The sequence below is a fragment of the Anoplophora glabripennis genome, unplaced genomic scaffold (genome assembly GCF_000390285.2).
Source record: "Anoplophora glabripennis isolate ALB-LARVAE unplaced genomic scaffold, Agla_2.0 scaffold149, whole genome shotgun sequence".
Taxonomy (NCBI): Eukaryota; Metazoa; Arthropoda; class Insecta; order Coleoptera; family Cerambycidae; genus Anoplophora; species Anoplophora glabripennis.
Genome location: NW_019416248.1, coordinates 910,785 through 931,064, shown reverse-complemented (window position 1 = coordinate 931,064; position 20,280 = coordinate 910,785). Strand labels below are relative to the sequence as shown.

The window sequence follows — 20,280 nt, the reverse complement described above, 5'->3', positions numbered from 1 at the left end:
TGGGAATTAAAAAAAAGCATTTTGAAGCTCTAAGATTCTAGTTCTTAGATCTTTCGGTCGAAAATTTTTAGGAGCTACGATTGTCATGTAATTGTAAAAAATACCGCGAAAAAAAATTTTTGCTATGGAATTGGAAATTATTTTTTCAGCTAAGTTATTGCATGAACCAGATAGCTTGTTTATTCAGCTTCGATTTCCTTTTCTTTAAATTTCAATACGACCTTTTTAATGGAAATATCGGACTTTTAATGGAAAAGAATCATCGATATCTCGGCGACAAATGGCCGTACAGAAAATTGAAGGGCAGTTTTACACATACAATTCAAACATTTCAGTTACAAAGAAAAGGTACCTTTTGTGATATATGCTGATCTTGAAAGTATTTTTGAACCGTGTGAAACCTTGGGAGTAGAAAACTCCAATTCAGTTAATTATCAAAAGCATACACCATTCAGTGTGGCATATTATTTGAAATGCTCATATGATAATAATTTATCAAGCCTGAAACTACATCGAGGAGATGATTGTATAAAATGGTTTATTTCAGAACTACAAGATATTGCATTAAATGTTAATAGTATTCTTAAAAATCCAAAAGAAATGGAAACTTTATCATTCGAGCAAGAAATAAATTATGCTACTGCAACAAGCTGTCATATATGTACCAAACCATTTACATCGAAAGATATCAAAGTTCGCGATCATTGCCATCTTACATCAAAATACAGAGGTGCTGCTCATCAAGATTGTAATCTAAATTATCAAAACTCATTTAATATACCTGTTGTTTTTCATAATTTAAGCGGTTATGATGCAAATTTTATAATTAAACAATTAGCTACTGGTTTTGCAGGTCCAATTCGGTTATTACCAGTTAATAAAGAAAAATATATTTCATTTACTAAAACGGTTGAAGGTACTGATGTACACTTACGATTCATCGACTCATTCCGTTTTATGGCTAGCAGTCTTGACAAATTATCTTCTTATTTGGAAAATGAAAAGAAAACCACTGTTAGAGCTTACTGTAACACTGATCAAGAATTTGATTTATTAACAAGAAAAGGTGTTTTTCCTTACGATTATATTGATTCGTGGGAAAAACTCACTGAGACTTGTTTACCATCAAAAACAAATTTCTATAGTCAATTGCATGATGAGTGCATTAAAGATGAAGATTATCAGCATGCTTTTAATGTTTGGAAAACATTTAACATAAAGACTTTAGGTGATTATTCTGATTTATACTTGAAAAGTGATATATTTGAAAATTTTCGACGAACTTGTAGTTTTCTACAACATGCTGCCGCAACTTTTCCGAAAAAAAATTTAAAAAAAACAGGAAAAAAAGGGTAATATATTTATTTATTTATTTCATAATCATGATTAAAATGGAAAAAACATTTTTTGAGGTTTTTTCACATTTTTACCGCAAATAACGTTTAAATTGATAAAAAAAAAATTCCAAAAATTTTTGAAAAATTTCGAATAATTTTTGAAAAATTTTTCGAAATTCGACATTGAAGAAAACAAAATCCAATTGTTTCCAGCACGATTCGGCTTTTCCGTCCTATGGTTCTGTTCATCAACTTTTAATTAAATTAAAATTAAAGTTGATGACCCAAAATAGATAATAGAAAAGTAGTTATGAATATAAAAATACAGAAAAACGAAAAATGACTGTCTTTAATATTAGGAAAAACTTCGAAATTTACCGTTTCTATCCAAAAAATAGCCGATATTTCCTTTTTGTCAAGGACTGAATGCAGATATTGCAGAATAAATGAAGAAAGAATTCTTTCATTCAAGGGAACCTTTGAAATTGTTTGATTATATGAATGAAGTTTAATATGAACTGAGAGCAATTTGGAAAAGAAATAATTCCGCTATTAATTTTTATGTAATGGGCAAAACCCAAATAAATCAGGAGGATATTACAAAACAGTCACTTACTTAATTCTTTCAATTTGTTTTCAAGAAATAACTTTTGTTAAGTACTAAAATAGTTCTAGTATAATTTTGTACCAGAGATCGCAATTTTCGTCAGATTTGAATATTTCGAACTGTCAGTAACTTTTTAAAACTTTTTAAACTCTATTTTAAAAGTTACTAATTCAATCAATGCCAACATTTTTGATTTAATCTTACAATGAAGTTAACCAATGTTCTTCGATACCATAGATATATTGTACCGTCCAATAACTTAGCTAGTAATAAACTACTCAGGCAAAAAACAGCAGCAGTCATCGATTAAAATTTTAAATGGACATGTATTTATTTCCTTATTTTCCCGTGATTCATATTTTGATGAACTCTTTAGGTTATAATTTAGAAGCAGCTTCCCTCGAATTAAGTTCCCATTAATGAAGCTTCCTTTTGTATAAAGATCAGTTACGTAAAAAATAAAGCTTTAAAGTTTTAATTAAGAACTTTTCAGTCTTAGAAGAAACAGGACGAAAATGTATTTTGTTAACAATACGAATTCCCGTTAATGTTCTAAATTACATAGCACAGAAAGAATTTCAAAGCTTTGAGAATTCTCTAATAAAGAAAAAGTATTTTCCTTACAAAGAAAGATTATAGGAAAGTCACTACTTACGTTATTTTTTTCCCAGTTGCAAATCTTGGTATAAATCAAGTGGTCCAGGAGCCAGTCTACCGGCTTATCGTTGTAAAACATTTGGAAAAATTGAATTAGCCAAGGAAGTTCCGCGCTCTTGAACATTTTCCCTGAAAAACAAAGAAACAAAGAGAGTATAGAAACTGTTACCTATTTTCTGTTTACAATAGCATGTAATACATTATCAAGAACTGCATAAAAAGTTATATAAGACAAAAAGTTAAAAGTGTGTGAAATAAAAATACTTTTTGGGTGTGCAGAACTACAGGGTGATTCAAAAATGGTGACCAAAAATTAAATATTCTTTGATGAATTTCAAGCAATCATTAACAGGTTGGTTTTGTTCGCTGGCATTGTTTTTTCTCGTTAAATTTCTACAGGACATGTTAATATTTGCCAAGAATTTCCCTGTATTTTCTAGCTAGAAGATAATTGCAATCCCTGGAAGATAAATTCAACACTTTTCGATGCAAAACAAGTACGCCAAGCTCCCGAGGTTTTTGCATAAATTCATCGGAGAGCTAGTACGCTTATATAAAAGTTAACTAGACTTTTTTCTTTATAAAACAAGTATTAGTTAAGTAGGAATAAATTTTCATTGGAGTACTGAAATTAAATTGCATACAGATAAAGTAAATCTGCTACATGCAGCGAAGTATGCTAATTTGGGTATTTAAAATGTATATCCTCCGTGCTTTGCAACGAACCACTTTAAATGTGTTTTAATTTATTGCTTTATTTACGTTTAATACATGGTTTTACCTTTTTGTGTATATTGAATAGATGCAAATATAATTTAACACTAAATTTTAGTCAAGTTTTTGATAAATATGGCTATCAGACATTTTTCGTTTTATATTTTAGATCAAACAATGGTAATTTCAGATAAAGCTGTTTCCACAGTACCCATTGCGACAGTCTACTAATGATTGTTTCGTTTTTTAAGAATAACACAAAAAAAGTCTTGTACAAATAACCAGAAAATGATGTCTGGGTCACGTTAGCAGACCAGCATAATTTTCGATACCAAAGAAGTTTGAAGTAGCTATTAACTTAGAAATCAAATATCTTTTTATACATTGAAAATATTGACAAAACCGTCCCGATTGAAACACAACAATGAAACAAAAAACAAAAAAAAAATCAATAAGTACATCTGAAATGAATCTAAACCAGCGCCTTTTTCAAGTCAAACAAAAGCCCAGTGAAAATTGACAAGTAAATAAAGTATACATAACACTTAATCAAGTCCGTTCAATCAAGCTTTGTTCCATTAAACTGATTCGATTCTACTCCCTGAATTTGCCGCGAACAAAAGGCAACTGACGGGAAAGTCCCGTTTCAGTTTTCAGGGGAGATAAATTCTTTGCGAAAAAAAATTCTGACGGATATGGTTAGGTTAGGTATAGTACGGAATAACTTCATTAAAAATGTAACAAGGTTGTTTTATCTTGATGAAATTTTGTTGTAAGGCCAAAGATAAAAGTAGAAACGACGTATGTCAAATCATCCTCATAGCACTCTAAATTATATTTTCCCCGGCGTAAGTATGAAATGAAGTTAGGTATGAATAAGAGATTTGGAGATGGAATGTCTAATACTAAAAAGATGTTTTAGGCCTCAGAACAGTAAATAGTAAGGCAGACAATACAAAAAATAGGGCTTTTAATAGCGCGTCCGCCCCTACAGAGACTAGACCCAGAACAACAGAAGGACAAAAACTCGTAACCATTGTACAATAAAAAATTTTACCACCCTGTATGAAATTAAGTAATTTTGAAATTTATATTTGAAAATATACATTTTTCTGAATTAGGCAGTGCTTTTTATTTTTTTTTATGCTATGCCGTTCCACCACATAAATCTTCCTTACTGACCCTTACCAATGAATTATTGAACCAATCAAATTTTATTTTATAATGTTGATGTCAAACCAAATTTACAAGAAAATAATTTTCTCAGCTGACAGAAAAATATAAATGTTTCATAGCCAGTCCACGTGTATTATTTATTACAGGTACCCTTTGTGCCACTGTCCGGATAATATTTTCCGGGTATGTTAAATTTTTTATGGCAGCGAAGATGCTGTGACATTTTTACGGCCCATTTCTTAGTTTATTCAAAAGTGAAGGAACGACCGAACTGACCCAGCGCGAATAGTAAAACATGTCTGTAATAAACCGGGAGACATCCCTTAAGGATGAGACGAAACCCAGGACGAAAATAATGGCTTCTTTTGCTCGTATATTTTATGGAACGAAAGAAATATTAAATTTTCAGAAAAATTGTAAATTCACAGTTGTTGAAGATATAAGTGTAAAACGTCATTCTTTATAGAACAAGAGGCCCATAAAAATAAACAGTCTTTTACATTTTTAATCATGCGAATTGATGATTATGTTTAATTTATTTTCAATATCTGTGGGACTTTAATATCGCAACTAATTCATTAAGCTGGAAATTTGAAAGCATCTCGATCCACGAGGCAAACCCCGGACCCCCCCACCTCGACGCCTAAGTTACACACCGAAGTGTCAAGCTGCACTAATGACCTAGACAATGTCGGGCAGTGTATGCGTAATATTCTAAAACTCACCGATAAAACCCAGCTGGCAAAAGTCCAGCACGAACCACGGCTCTTTCCTGGCTATTTTTTCTATGGCGAACTTCTTCATCTCTGTAACGTACGACGGTCTAGCCAGGATGTCGTCCTCCAGCTGAACGTAGAACGTCCCTGCAAGAACATTACAAATCTTACTCCACTTAATTTATGTCTGTGGATTATTCTATGAATTACAATGTGGGAAGCGTACATCCGTATTTCCTTACGTGAAATATGTCTGGATCGGGAACAAGTCGTCTGGCAGGATAAACTGCTCGCCATTTACAACTAGGAATCTGGATTCTGGATTATCAGGGAAGTAGGATGTTTAAAAAACTACTAGAATTCTCACGCGAAATCAATAATTTAAAATTTTGCAATATTTCATTCGACACGAGATTAATAAATAAACGTGTGGATATTTTTAAAATGAAAATGTAGTATCCAGTGGAACACGTAATATATAGAGCAGCAAGGAAAATAAAATGTCTTCGTGTCAGGACGAGCTTAGTGAGCCATACTGTGGTGGTGCAATACCGCCTTCATAATAGAGCAAAACGATGTGCTCAAACAAGTTTGATTTATATGCTTTCCTCTCTGCTAAACTTTGAGATAAAAATGGATTCTGAAGCTGAGCTTTAGATAAAAATAGTGGTTGGATTATCTCTCACACACCTCTCGACAGAATCAAATTTATTTTAAGGTACCGTGAATAAATAAATATAACTTTTTTGTTTTTTCCGATTTAATTTGACTTGAACTATAAATTTAAATCATGTTTAATGATTTTTATCATAAAAGGTTGGTGTTATATCTTTAAATCAAAACGTAATAAAAATAATGCAGTCATTTTGCATTTTCCCAGTATCATATACAAAGAGTGAAAAAGGAAGTGGGCCCAAGTGGGACCCCTGGGGTACACCCGAGCTGACAGTAACATATGAAGATGTGCCATCATACATTTCTACTTTTTACTGTTTTTATAATAAGTCGCAATGTACAGGATGTCCCAAACTCAACAGTATGGGCCTGCTGCGACGATACAAAAAATTTAAATAAAATTTACGCTTAATTTAACCCAAGTACTGCCCTGACTTACTCACCTTTTGGCTGTGAGTAAGACATCAGAAAGGCGAAGTCCAGATTCTGCTTGGAACGCCATCGAACACGTTCCGGGGAGTCGCCCAAAGTTATCCGGAGTTTGTCGAAGTTTGGATAGTACGCCGGAGACGGAGAAACCACCTCTATTAGGCCGGAATCCACCTGGATGGGAAACCTATGAAACGGATGCGATATTAGAGAGGAATTGTATCGGATCCTCCAATAGTGCATAGTAAAATTGTACAGCGCAATGCCAATTGTATTCCGTCGGGAACGATAAGTTTTGCGGGTAGATAGTTGGGTACAATTCGGTATAGTGCATCTGCAAAGTTAAATTTGCGGTAAATTTGCCAGCGTTTCTCTTGGGTCTACTTTTAATTTTGTTTGTTTTTCAGTTGAACATTCAAATAAAGGCATTTTTTTTCTAAAAAATCTCTCATAGAGAAGGATCTTAATTTATGGTGTTGCGTGAAACAAGATAAAAATTAATAAAAATAAATAAAGTTCAGTTATTTATTTCAGTGTTTAGTGACGGTATAAGTGTATTTTTATGTTTTCGTTTTCAAGTTTCTGCACGATATTATAAAAAAGCATGTAAACGAATCAAGAAAAAGTTTATATGGTTAGAGCTTACTTTTTGTCAGGAGAAAGCGATGCTGTTGCAAGAAGACGACACCAGATGGACTATCCCAACCGACAGATACCGAGTAAGAAAATATTTGTTGGAGGGAATAGTGAGAAACTTAGAAACAAAAATTGTAAAACCATATATTTTTAAATTCAGATATTTGACAACTATGTACACCGCATTTGCCAAGTGTATATGCGCTGACGCGTGCGTTGTTTGAAGTCACCTTAACCTGTTCAGCGGCGGGGTATGAAAATTACTAAAAAATGTTTAAAAATCAGATTTACATCTGCTATAATTTTGTTTCATCCCATCCTATGTTATCTTAAGAGCTTTTCCTATAGCTAAAACGCATTAATTATTCGACGACACTCTTAACATGTCCTAGTCAATAAAACTTAACGACATATAACCGAAGAATAATAGTAAAAGTGGCATGTGTATTGAATTAACAAATAAAGATGTAAATCTATTCTGGAAGATGACTTGTATTCCCGCTAACTGGGTCTGGTCTGGTTTAAGCATTTTATTCATAAAAATCTTGTTCAAGCATTAAATAATGTTCCATATTCTCAAACATGTTTTATGATATATTTGATTTTTTCGACCCTTTATAACCCTTCAAAATTACCCCGATGCAAAAAAATAATGATAAAAAATTACTTTTTAAAAGCTTGGAATGCTTTAACGGTGCAATTATTTAAAATAAAAATTTACTCATTACTTATGAAATAATTTGTATCTCATAACACTTTTCAACCCTCATAAATCACCCCTGTGCTAAAAAACTTATAAAAAATTATGTTTTAAATCTTGGAATGCTATAATTGTGCAATAATTTAAAATAAAAATTCCCTTATATTGTTTATGAAAGAATATTTTACTTTTGCCATTTTCAACTCTTATAAACTACCCTTTTACCAATAGTAATGTAAAATATTTTTATTATAATCGATTTTTAAATATAATCAATCATAAAAAAATTGCTACGCTGCATATAAATAATCACACTAAATTTTTTTACTTATTTTATTTGTATAATATATAAAGATGAGAAAGCCTATTTTGCTCCGAAAAACTGTCATTGGTTTTTTTACCATAACTCGGTTAATTTTGAAGCTATAGTATCGTACAAAAAAGCATTTTAAAGAAAATTTCAAGAGCTGTAAAATCGATTTTAATTCCTTCGTTTTTTAAAGGGAAAGGATCGAAGGGCTCGAGACAGGTTGTTTTTTCATTAAAATGAATACTTCAAATCGAAATCTCCTTTATTTTTTATGTTATAGGAATACAAAAAGCAAAATATTTGTTGAAAAAAAGCTACATTTTTGTTGTCTATCATTTTTTACGTATCTTTCATACTTTCAGAGTTATTATATAAATAAGGCATTATTTTTTGAATAATGAAAAATACATTATTCAAAAAATACGCATTCAAAACCGGTCTAACTTCAGGATCGTATGAAAAACACTAAAACAAAACTAATTGTAAAGGGTCTACGATTAATTTTAATTCTGATTTACTGCTCATTTTTCCTTAAAAAATATGAGCAACCCATCTGTTTGGACTACCTTCCACTAACCATATTTCGCTTTGTATAGGACGTACAACACTTTTTAAACGATTTTCTTTGTTTATTTATAAACTACATTTTTGTTCATTACACTTTTTTTAATAAAATGCGTAGTTTTTGAGTTATTCGCGAAAAATACTTTGAAAAAGTGTTTTTTTCACTCAAAATTCCAAGTTTTCAATCCTGAATAACTAAAAAACTATTGATTTCTCGAAAAAATTCTTCGAATATTTTTTTGCTCAAAATTTGATACTCTATCGATTTTCCAGCGTTATTTTTGAAAAAAATTCCACCCCCGAGAAGGTGTGTGAACCCCAACAGGGTGGAAGCGTCAATCGGCGCTATGCCACTAATGTCCATTGACCTTTTCTCTAACTATCTGCCAAATTTCAAGTCGATCGGTTCAGTTTCAAAGTATTCGGAGGTGAAAAGCTTCAATGACTGTACTAAAAACACACGTCAGAAGTCACTAACCTCCACTATTCGCCACCTGCTTTTCCCGTTTACGTTTTCGCTATTGGCATTTGACCTTACATATTTCCCACAAACCCACAAATGTTGTGTGATAGAGTTGCTATCGATTTCAGCAAAGATTTAGGGGATTCTAAAAGTCCTGTGTCGCTCTCTGAGGAAAGAATGGTGGTTGGATCGCTGAACGGAATGTCTATAGTTAAAATTCATCTTGTGTCTCACACCTACTGCTCTATGCCAACCTCGGAACAATGAACTTGCCAGAAAGTTTTAATGATCTAATGAATATTAAGGGAATTTACAAGGAGCGGGTAAAGCGAAGCCAAACTAACTTATTCTTTGAGGTGAATTCAAGTTCAAATGGTAACTACTCCATTTTTCTAATTCTATTTCCAATTTCAAGCGATTTATAAATTCCCAGTTCATAGATGATGGTTTCAATTAACGATTTGTATAGAGTAAGCGTTAGAGTAATTCTTCGAACTAGATTGTAGTGGCCGAATGTCTCTTTTGAAGCTAGAGTGAACAGTATCTAAAGGCACTAGATGTCTAATAATACGCATACCCGTACTGGTTGATGGGCAGATAACGTTAAAGTGTTTCATTAGAGTCAAACAAAACACTGCCGGAAGGCAAAATCTGAAGCCGCTAGCGTTCAATTGTTCCTAATATATGTAATCAAGAACAATTTGCGGTAGAACGGTGAAATTGGTAAGTTTCTGCGCAAAAAATTGGAAATAGTAATTTAGTTTTACGCCCTAACCAGTTTAGCTAACGTTATTTTTTTTTTAACAGACCTCTGAATGACACTAACAATAAGTAGAAGAGTATCATTGTATCTGAAGACAAAATTTTTAACTTTTAAACTGACTAATAAACGTTATACCCGATTCACTACTTTATATAGGCCGTTTTTTAAGTTAGTTTTTCTTTCAATCCTTCATACAACTCAACAAAGTGAGCTGAGCATACAACCGCGATGCTGTGGCAGCATTTTGGTGACACTCCCCATATACTAAAATCATATCAGTTAATTTAACACTACTGTAAATGTGGGATATTTTGGGAAATGGATTGTTTGAATTTCAAATCACTACTCACTACACTTTTTGTCGCGTCGTAAAGTAATATCTAAATTTTGGACTTTCAGCTGTTAGTTGGTACATAAACTGTTAGTAGGTATTAGAAATGTATTCAAATTACTTTAAATGGCTATTATGTAAATTAAAAAAAAAAGACAATGTTGAAAAAATATTATTATTTCGAGTTCATTCCCCAGTTAATAGAAAACACCAATTTAAAAACTACGCTGTATATTTGAACTGATTTTAATCACATTAGATTCCAGTTTAAACATTGTTCAAAATTTCGTAACAAAAATTGATACTGGAAATTATGTTTCCTCAAAATCCTTAACGATTGTTTCCAAGATTTTACTGGTAATGACGTATAAGAAAAAAAAAGTGCAGGCAACGTTACGTAAAATTGTATTTGTGCTTTCATGTAAATATCAAGGTGTCGAGTTCTCCATATTTCTCATATTTTAGCATCGGAAATCGAGGTTTTCCATTGTTGCGTACGACTCTGATGCCTTGAACTTCACATTTGTTATATAATACAGCCAGCGTGATGGAACTTTCCCGGCACATATTTCCATAAAATTGAATCGTACAAAAACGTCGATATTAAGTGGATTGTGTCTCAAACTCGATAGTATGGGCCAACTACGAGGATACATTTTCAATCGAATGTATTATCTTTGGAATTTGACAGAAATGACTATTTATATTTTTTCCAGAAACATACCCAAATTATTTTTCGCGTTAAAATAATAATAAACAATACCTATCCTTATACACTACAATAAATCCTTATCGATTTGTTAATATCGCGTGCGGTGTTTCCCTTTTAAGTATTTTTAAGTGTCTTAAATCGATATTTTTAGTGAATTGTGGTGTACCCAATTGAAATATGATGATTTAAACGAATGTTGAAGTGGTAGAAATGTCAAAAAAAAGCAAGCAGTAACTCACCTCATTTCTATTTCTTTGGCAACTTGCAGGACGTATTCCAGGTCGGTCTGTAAAAGAAAGAGAGATATTTAAGGAATTTTCATTAAGAACAGACGTTCTTAAGGAGCCGCCACCGCAAAGGACGAATTTATTGCGAGATTTCACCGACATCAAAAAGATATGAACAACTGAAGTTATGACGGGGATACTGTTCCAGGCATATAAATGAAATTAAATAATGGATGTGGAAAAATAGCTTTCGGCTTCCTGGAGGGAATGATAAAATATAAAAAAGGCGTGGGACTTCCAGCTGGAGACACTTGATTCTTTCCCCGTTTTCGCGTATTTCCAGTGAGGTTTCCCTGTAAATGGATTAAAGTTGGGCTTAGCGGAGTATTAATAGTATTAGGAAGTATCTGGTTATTTAATCTCGTTTTGTAATTTCCTGTGTTTACCGGAAATTGGAGACCACGCGATTATGTCTCGGTCGCTTGGCTGGCCCACTAAAAAAAAATTAAAAATAGAATGTTTGGGTGCTATTTCCTTGTTTAATGTACATTCAACTCTTTCCAGTTTTGGTGCTGCAAAACCCTGAAATCTCGTCTCATAATATACAGTCTCTTCATGATGAAAGGAACAAATTCGTTTATAATTCAGGTCGACGATTATTTTTAGTTGCGGATTTTTTGACGTAAGAAAATTGTATACAGGGTGTCTCAAGAAGAACACTATGCAGTCATCATTTTTTTTAATGAAACACCCGGTATGTTATGCCATTTTTTAATTGTACTGCATAAGTTTTTCTTGAGACACCCTGTATACAATTTTCTTATGTCAAAAAATCCGCAACTAAAAATACTAATCGACGTGTCCGAGCGTTTTTCCACAAATTATTAAATACAGTCACGGTTTGGCATATAAGTTAAATCCTGTTCCATTAATCGTTTGATTCAAAAGGATTTTTTATGAGCGGGTATTAATAACATTTACGATATGTAAGCGATTTACCATGGAATATCATTAAATCATAATCAAACAGGAACATAATTTTCATTACTACGGACATTTTTAACATCATAAATTGTGTAAAACGCCATTAAGGTAAATTAAAAAAAATAACAGCGAGATAAAAAAAGCTGCCAAAGGCTGATATGCGTCGACAATTTTCCCCTCGATGGCTCTTTTGTCAAATGAAGCGTTAATAATTTATCAACTGTTTAATGCGAATTGACTGGGCTCCGTGTTCAAGGATAATGGACGAATGGCAGGGAAGATTCTATGCAGTTGCAGTGATTTATCGGACTGGGAAGTGTCGATTCAAATTACAGAGTAATTTGTATCTCGTCGCCGGTTTCAGAGAGTGATTTGGTCGGAGTGGTGCCGATTGTTCCGAGGAATTAATAACCTGGAACGTCTGGATCGGTCGGGATCCTCAGTGGTCAGTTGGGAACGAAAGAAAGGGTAGAGTCAGTATACTCACTATGGGGTTATTCACTATATTAAGAAAAGATTTTTGTCTGCTCCCACTATATTAAATATACTATTGATGCATTGTTTTTAAGGAGGTAAGTGGATTTTACCGTAGAAGTGGAAGTTGCTATGGACAACGGGAGGTATGAACAAATAAATAGAAATATTTGTAGTAATTATACAGTTATTACATTTAGTAACATTTATAAAATCTGGATAATTATTCTCCTCGCGTTTACTAATTGTCACATTTTCCTCAAAATGCTCCATTTTAGGCACCGGAGGCTCAATATTATCTGACTAATCCATTAAAACAGCATGATGCGACGTACTAGAACCTGGAGTTGAAGTGTCATTGTAAAGAATCCTATTGGCTATTTCATTTTTGTTCTTAAACTGTCAGCAACATAACTTTCTGCAGTTGTGGCTGGTTTCCACCCACCATGTCTCTTGATTGCTAATACATCAATTCCTGTTTTAGCCAGTAACGTTGCCGATGTTATTCGGAATTAATGGCCTGTATATGTTTCAGGATGTTCTAGTCTCAAAAACTGTGCAATCTTATTAGGAATTATAGAAAGGGTATTCTTGCTGAAATGAATTGGTTAGGAAATGTCAAAAAATAAAACCTAATCTTTATTTAATGAGCCATAAAGAACTGTGGGAGCAGATAAAATGTTACACACCATCTTTATGGTGTAAGTAATAACTATTATAAGATCGGTAACCTTCAGAGGATATACAAGTTCTTCAGATGGGCCTGAAGCGTATGCTCCAATAAGTTGTTACCTTAGAAATAAAACTTATTTCAGCGTTTTTCTATCTTTGTTTTATGACATATTAAACGTATATGTGATGAAAAATGCCTCTGTTAGATCGTTCCCTCTGGACATTTATTTTCCTTTAAACGAATTTCAGGTCTATATTTCTCTTTGACATACCGTTTCTGATTGATAATCTATACTCTATTTCCGCGAAAGTCATCTCAATGTCAAATTTTTCAGTCGCTTTTATCTCTGCATCAGTTTTAACGTAGATACCAGATTGACAATTAATTCCTTGATATGTTATCAGAGATGATTAAGTCCTTGTTGAAGTTATTGCTCATTCTAATTTATTACAGCACAGCCGACTTACATGTATGTTTTCTTTGAATATACTTAACAGTACCAACAGAATAAATAAATGAGAAACAAACAAATTTTGAGGCACTTTAATCCTTGCAGTCAAAAAAATTATCATCAAGGTTAACACAAAAAAGACATAAAAACAGATTCGGTTTCAATAACAACTTAATTAAATACCGCGATTGCAGAAACTGTAACTGATATTATTAAATTAGAATAATTATAGTCGAATAACCTTGGCGAGATAAAAGTTAATGAATATACACTTGTGATTATAAATCATTAGATACACAGGAATAAATATTGTCCTAGATAGGATTATTTCTTTGCTTTGTTTTAAATATAGGTTGAAGTAGTTTTACCCTTTTATTTCTACAACTACAGAAGACTGCAAAAGTGTGTCCAATCTACCATCAAAATCAGGATAGATTTTAACAACTTCAGTTATAATTTGCCTTTCTCTGACAAAAAAACCGTAATTTTGACTCTTTGTCTATAATATCCATTCGTCGCTGTAGAGTTTGAATAAACACGTTCATAGAGAACATGTCATTTTCGGACAAAACACGTTATGGATTTAATTTGAATTAATTCTTTAGGCATGTCGGAACAGACTGGGATGCCATGAGACTGGACGGTGTAAATTTTATTGATTCCGCTAAACTAGATTGTCGAGTCAATTCAAATTACCCAGTAATTTGTAACCCGTTGCTGGTAGTTTTGAACTCGTAGATAATTTTATCAACATGATGTTAACTGTTGCGAAAGGTCGACCTTTTCACCCACCCCTAACGGAATATTCCATCATCAAACATAAAAAACTGCAGAGCAATCTCATTTAGATAAGCAACTGCTGCATGATATTAGAAAGTTATTTTAAAACTGTTTGTAATAGCGGAGCAAAAAAAATTTAAAGCATAAGTACACTTATTTGTGGAAATTTTACACTTAAGTGACCTTCACCTTCTCTAGTTTAATACACCAGTAAAATATGTTGCCTATAAAAAACAAATGAATGGATAAATTGTGGAAAATACCGCTGGTTACGGGTAAAAATCACCGATTCTGTGTCACAGCGGTAAGACCAGATTTCTTTACATAACAAACGTAACCGAGACAGGTGCCATGTTTGGTAAAACCAGGGACTACTCTCTTAGAGTTGACTGCGGCACCCAATGACATACAATTGCCACTATACCATCAAGTACCAGTCCATACTTTCCTTTCACGGATCGGTGACATGTCAATTGGGAAACAGATGGAAATATAAGCTCTTGAATAGGAAACATCCTATTTGAAAATGAGTCATAAATCTTCAAAACGTTTTCTTGAACATTTATCATCTCATTTCATTATTTATAGTTAACAATATGAAGTGTATATTTCTCTTACAGAGATACTTTATTTCTCTCTTCATATATATTATTTAGAATTGTACAACTGATACTTTTACTAACAACAAATAACCAACACATTATCACATTATTAAAAACCTATTACATTACATACAAAATGTAAGCGTAATTTGTGTTAATAACACAATAATTTTATGTTCAAATCATTTTATTTACATACCTCGTTACTTGTTTTCTGCAAATATACATAATTATACTAAGTAAATTTAATAATAGCTATGGAAATAAGTTTCAAGGAACAAACATTTTTACGCGCGTTATATTTTCAGTAAATATTTATTATAAAAATTTCGAATGTAGCCATTACCCATATTGTTATCTAAAAGCAAGGAAATTCTGGTTAGGCATCGGAGATTTTCAGGGTTTGTTTGTGTCGGAAATATTTTCACCCTCGAAGGATTTTTCTACTTCGTCGGCGTCATCAACGTCAATAGTTGACGCCCAAACCGTACGTCGTAATATAATTTTCCTTTGGAGCTGAAAAACTCTCCACAGCAAGGATTATGCGGGATCTGGAAACAATTTCGGAGGATTTGTTTTTCATCTATCTTTCCAAACCAATTCAACTGGAAATTCGCTGCAGAAATGATTCTAGGTATTTATGACGTTTCTAATACATTGTGCGAACTGTTATGACTTGGTGGCTTTAGCAGAACAAAAAATGTTCATAAATAAGCTTACATTTGAATTGAATTTATATTTCCGCAATTGACAGAATATTTCCCATACTTTACTCACGGAAATAAGTCAAGTAAAACGTAATATCCCATATGAAAACTCAAAGGTGCTGTTTCCATACAAGTGAGTGAAGTACTGCTTTTGTAGATTGGTTTAAATTTAAGTCTCTCTAAAATACGGAGTTCCAGCGAAACAATGTCGATGAATAAAATGAAAATGCAATCGCTCCATTTTATGCATGTCGACATTTTACTTTTCGTGCGGTTGCCACGAACAACCGGATTTGAGTTTACAGTTGCTCGTACAATAATTTAATTTATGATGCGGTAAAGTAGAAGCAGCTTCTATGGTTTGCATCTTGTCTTTGCTGAAATAAATAATACCCAGTATAAAAAAAGTGTTTGGACCAAATGAGCAGATACTAGTTTTAAATGGAATTATTTGCCGTAAATGTTGTTTTATTCTGTTCAAATGTATATACTTTCGTCAAACTATGTGAAATATTTGCTGTAATCTATAATTTTTCTTAGAATTTATATTATTTGTAAATATATATATAATTTAATTCAAATTTTTTATAGTTTTGAAATTTATTATCTCGGATTTTGGCTACAATATCTAATACAGTTCATTATAAACTGCAAACATATTTGTTTCAAAACCACCAGTTCCTTAAAATATATATTTAAAATTTAGTATTAATTTAGGAATTATTCAAGACGAATGTAGCATATTATAATCAAACTTATGTTTTCTTGAAAGAAAATTGTAGGTCACAGAATGGCGTAGGTGGAAAGTAGTACTATAGATGGAGCCAGCACTTACACAACTCCTTGTGAGTAAAGACACTAAAGCAGCTGGATCGTCCTAACCACATAATGATGAGGATCATAGTATATATTTAAATGTGCAATACCTTAAAAGCAAATGTTATACATTTGAAGCAATCATTTTTTTACATGTACTACTGAATATTTTGAGGTTTTCAGGCGTAGATGATTTGTTTTGTATCTATTTCATAGCGATTTTCGCATATTTTTTTTTAACCACTGTATTTCCAATACAATAGGCTATTCACAATTTGTTCTTTTGAAATTTGTTCGTAATATCTTTTTGCTAACAGCCTTTATGATGTTTTATTCAATATTTTTTTCATTTTAAATTAATGCAGCTAAAAAAACTGTTTCAACTTTACTCGTTGACAAAATATAAAAAATCCTTGTTAAAACAAAATTGAATCAAACTTCTAACAATCTGCTAATTAATTGATACGGGAGGCTACACTCACAGCACATTACAATTTGTGCTAAAAATTATATCGTTATTGGAAAGGCACAAAGTATATAAATAATAAAATGGTAAAAAAGCTAATTTTGCTGGTGTAGACCATAATCAATTATGCCTGTCTGGTAAAAATACGGTTAAGAATGTTAAGATCTTGTCGTTTTTCAAAATCTCAGTAATACCTAGTACAACAGCTAGGATCGTTTTTAAGTTTAGCCAACCAGACATAGGTCGGTTCGGAACTTATTGATGGTCCTCATCATTATGTCGTTAGAACGATCCAGCTGCTTCAGTGTCGTTACTCACAAAAAGATGTGTATCCACAGAGCATAAATGGCTCCATCTATCGTTCTACTTCCCACATGCTACAATTTTCTTTCAAGGAAACGTAAGTTTGATTATAATATGCTACATTAAATTTTCAAATTTTTTCTGCAATGCCACGAAATTCGAGCTGGGACGAGCAACGGAGCTGTCTTACATAAATCTAGAATAACATTTCTTTCTCCTGTCAGTATCCTGCAGACCAAAGTACGACGCGCGCCACACTGGACTGCCAAATCGAGCGCGACCAACTACTGTAAAATTAAATGCATAACTGCGCCCGCTATTCATTGGAAAATTATACCCTTTTTACAATAAATACCGCGAGTCGGCAACGGCATTTCTCTGCTATTGAAAGCGCTTTGTGGTTGCGATAATGTATGGCGGATATTACAGGAACAGCCCGCTGATCACCAGAATTACTTTATCTTACCCCACCTGTTGAGCTTTCAGAAAGATGTATGTTTACTCGGAATTTGGGACACAATGTTTAGTCAGAGCTCTAAAATTTCCGGAAACAATGGGAGATGGAAAACATTGAATAAGAAATATGAGTTGTTAGGATAAATTTTGTTAAAATATAGAATATAAAAAGTTGTAACGTCATACAATACCCTGTATGATATTACAGGTTATACCGATTCTCTGCAATATTTGCTCTAAATTTTTGCTAATACTTTGGTTTTTATGTAGGAACTACTGCTAGACGTGTACAAAATCAAACAAACAAAAACGAAAATACAAAAAAAACACCCATGGAACAGTAAATCGCTTTCAGTTAAAGCTAAACGGAGTATTATAGGCTCTACACATATTAAATCCTGTCGATTCCAACAGTAGACAAGAAACATATTGGTTTTTAAATATATCGGATAAAACCGTATTGGTTTCACTTTGCACTTCCTTGTCAGGGAAGTTTTTTTGTCGCGCTCGACTTAACGACATTTTCTCTTTTTTGCTTCTTGTCGCGCTGAATTGCATTCTAGGTGGAATATAAGGCTTCAGTAGCTCTCGAGGTAACGTCCATCAATTACATGCATATGGCAAAGAATCAATTACTGCGAATGTTTTGCTGTCGTGAATATATACTTGTAGTTAGAATATATTATATAGGTGAAGTGCAATTTATCGACAATTTAACTGTCAGCTCAATCTAGTTCAATGATTTTTGCATACGTTTATGTAATTATTACAGTAATTTACTTATAAAAATACCGGATCTGTGAGAAAATATCAAGGAAATAAGTACAATGCTCTTACAATGTCCAGTATATGCTTCTGGATTTGCGATATTCAGGAATGGAGCAACTATTGAGAGTACTTTTGCAATTTGCACTTTTATAACCATTTCAAAATTTTCTTTCACAGTTGACAATCAACATTAAAAAAAAATTAAGGTAAGTCAAGCCACTGAGTGTAGAATAAATAGCTACGTGTTATATTTCGAATTGAAAATTGTTAATACGAATTTAAAAAACTGAGGGTTAGGAATCGTAATTTTCAGGACATTTTTTTACTTAACAAATAAGTATTTCAACTTCATTTGGTTTTCACTTAATATGTTAAGGTCTTTACGCCTATAAATTGGGACATTCTGTATATTTGACTCATACAGGAAACAATATTTTTGGTACAGCAAACGCGCAGAATTAATTCCTGCCGACTCCATTAACAGCCATCGGGTCAAATCAAATTACCAAGTCTAGAATTTCTCATCAGCCGTTGCTGTTATTTCAGCCGTATTTGATATACTTCATTAATTACTTCCTGTAACGATATACAAGACGGAAAATGTATCTCGACTGGGCGTTGTCTTCTTGTAATCATAGAACTTCATTAAAAAGCACTAATTAAGAAAATTTGTTAATTGGAAATGGATTCATTATAGAGAGAACTGTTCATTTGTGTATACTCGTTTCTGTGTGTTTCCGTAAGTAAAAAACAGCAACGATATAAGTCAGGTGCTCGTGGAGGTCATAAAACCGAACTATTTATATATAATACAGGGGTCTTAAGCCTAGAAATCACGTATTGGAGTCGTCTACATTTCACATTACAAAGAACAGAGAACAGAACAATTTTTACTCCAATATATTTTTTAAAACAGCAAAAAGAACAAACGAAGAAAGAATGATGATATTTTCATATAATTATTGTTAATTTTTTAACAACTAAACCTCACCTCAGCCACGAAGACGACAATGAGCGAGTCGTTGGCTTCCTCCGCAGTCATCCCCTCGATTAAGTTCTGCAGAGTGTCCAACAAGTAGCTTTGCTTCTCCCTCTTGACGGTTGGCACCCCCATCACCACCGACACCCCGTTCCTGTTCTTCGACATCAAGTAGGCCAGCCGCAGGCTGGAGGGATCGTCAAGGAGGTGCGGCAGGAAGTGGTAGGACGACGGCAACCGCAGCATGATGGGAGGGTTGATTCCTGTAGCCGCGCTCATGCCCGACATGTTCTTGATCAGCTGTTTCACTTCGGGGCGCAGCTCTTGCGGCGGGAGGATCAGCGTGGTGGTGTTGTCGTTGGGGATGGCGATCTGGTCGATGTGCTGGGTCAGCTGCTGGAGGTCCTCCTGTCTCGCCCTATACATGGAGTCCAGGTACTGCAGTTTTACTTGCAGCTCGGCCAGCCTCTGCACTAGCATCTGTTCCGAGCTTACATCTGAAAAAAAAAAATTTTTCATTTCATTTTTTCCGAAAATTTTAACTATGGTTTGAAAAAATATTGTTTGATATTTACAATAAACAACTATTTGTGTCACTATTGAAATAGTTTCATTAAAGATATTCCATTAAGTAACAAGTAGGTAACAAACGGAAGCTTATCGAACTGTCAGGAAGTTCATTTATTATTTCTGAGAGAGATTAGAGCAGCGAGATTCCTCTGACGTGCTCGTCAAGTATTTAACACTGTTTGTCGTGTTTATCCACATCTGTCGCAGTAACGCGCCGGGAAGGATTGGGCACGT

The 20,280-nt window shown here is 33.3% G+C and overlaps 1 protein-coding gene across 1 annotated transcript in view; it reads right to left on the bottom strand.

Annotated features, from left to right (window-relative positions):
- Positions 1 to 20,280, bottom strand: part of LOC108911728 (alpha-1,3-mannosyl-glycoprotein 4-beta-N-acetylglucosaminyltransferase B) — a 106,224-nt gene that overhangs the window by 30,111 nt on the left and 55,833 nt on the right. The window contains exons 2-6 of the mRNA XM_018716729.1: positions 19,489 to 19,973; positions 11,030 to 11,076; positions 6,326 to 6,498; positions 5,217 to 5,354; positions 2,600 to 2,730 (exon numbers count right to left, since the gene is read on the bottom strand). Of these exons, the coding sequence (XP_018572245.1) occupies positions 2,600 to 2,730; positions 5,217 to 5,354; positions 6,326 to 6,498; positions 11,030 to 11,076; positions 19,489 to 19,973 (974 nt within the window). The remainder of the gene's footprint in view (positions 1 to 2,599; positions 2,731 to 5,216; positions 5,355 to 6,325; positions 6,499 to 11,029; positions 11,077 to 19,488; positions 19,974 to 20,280) is intronic.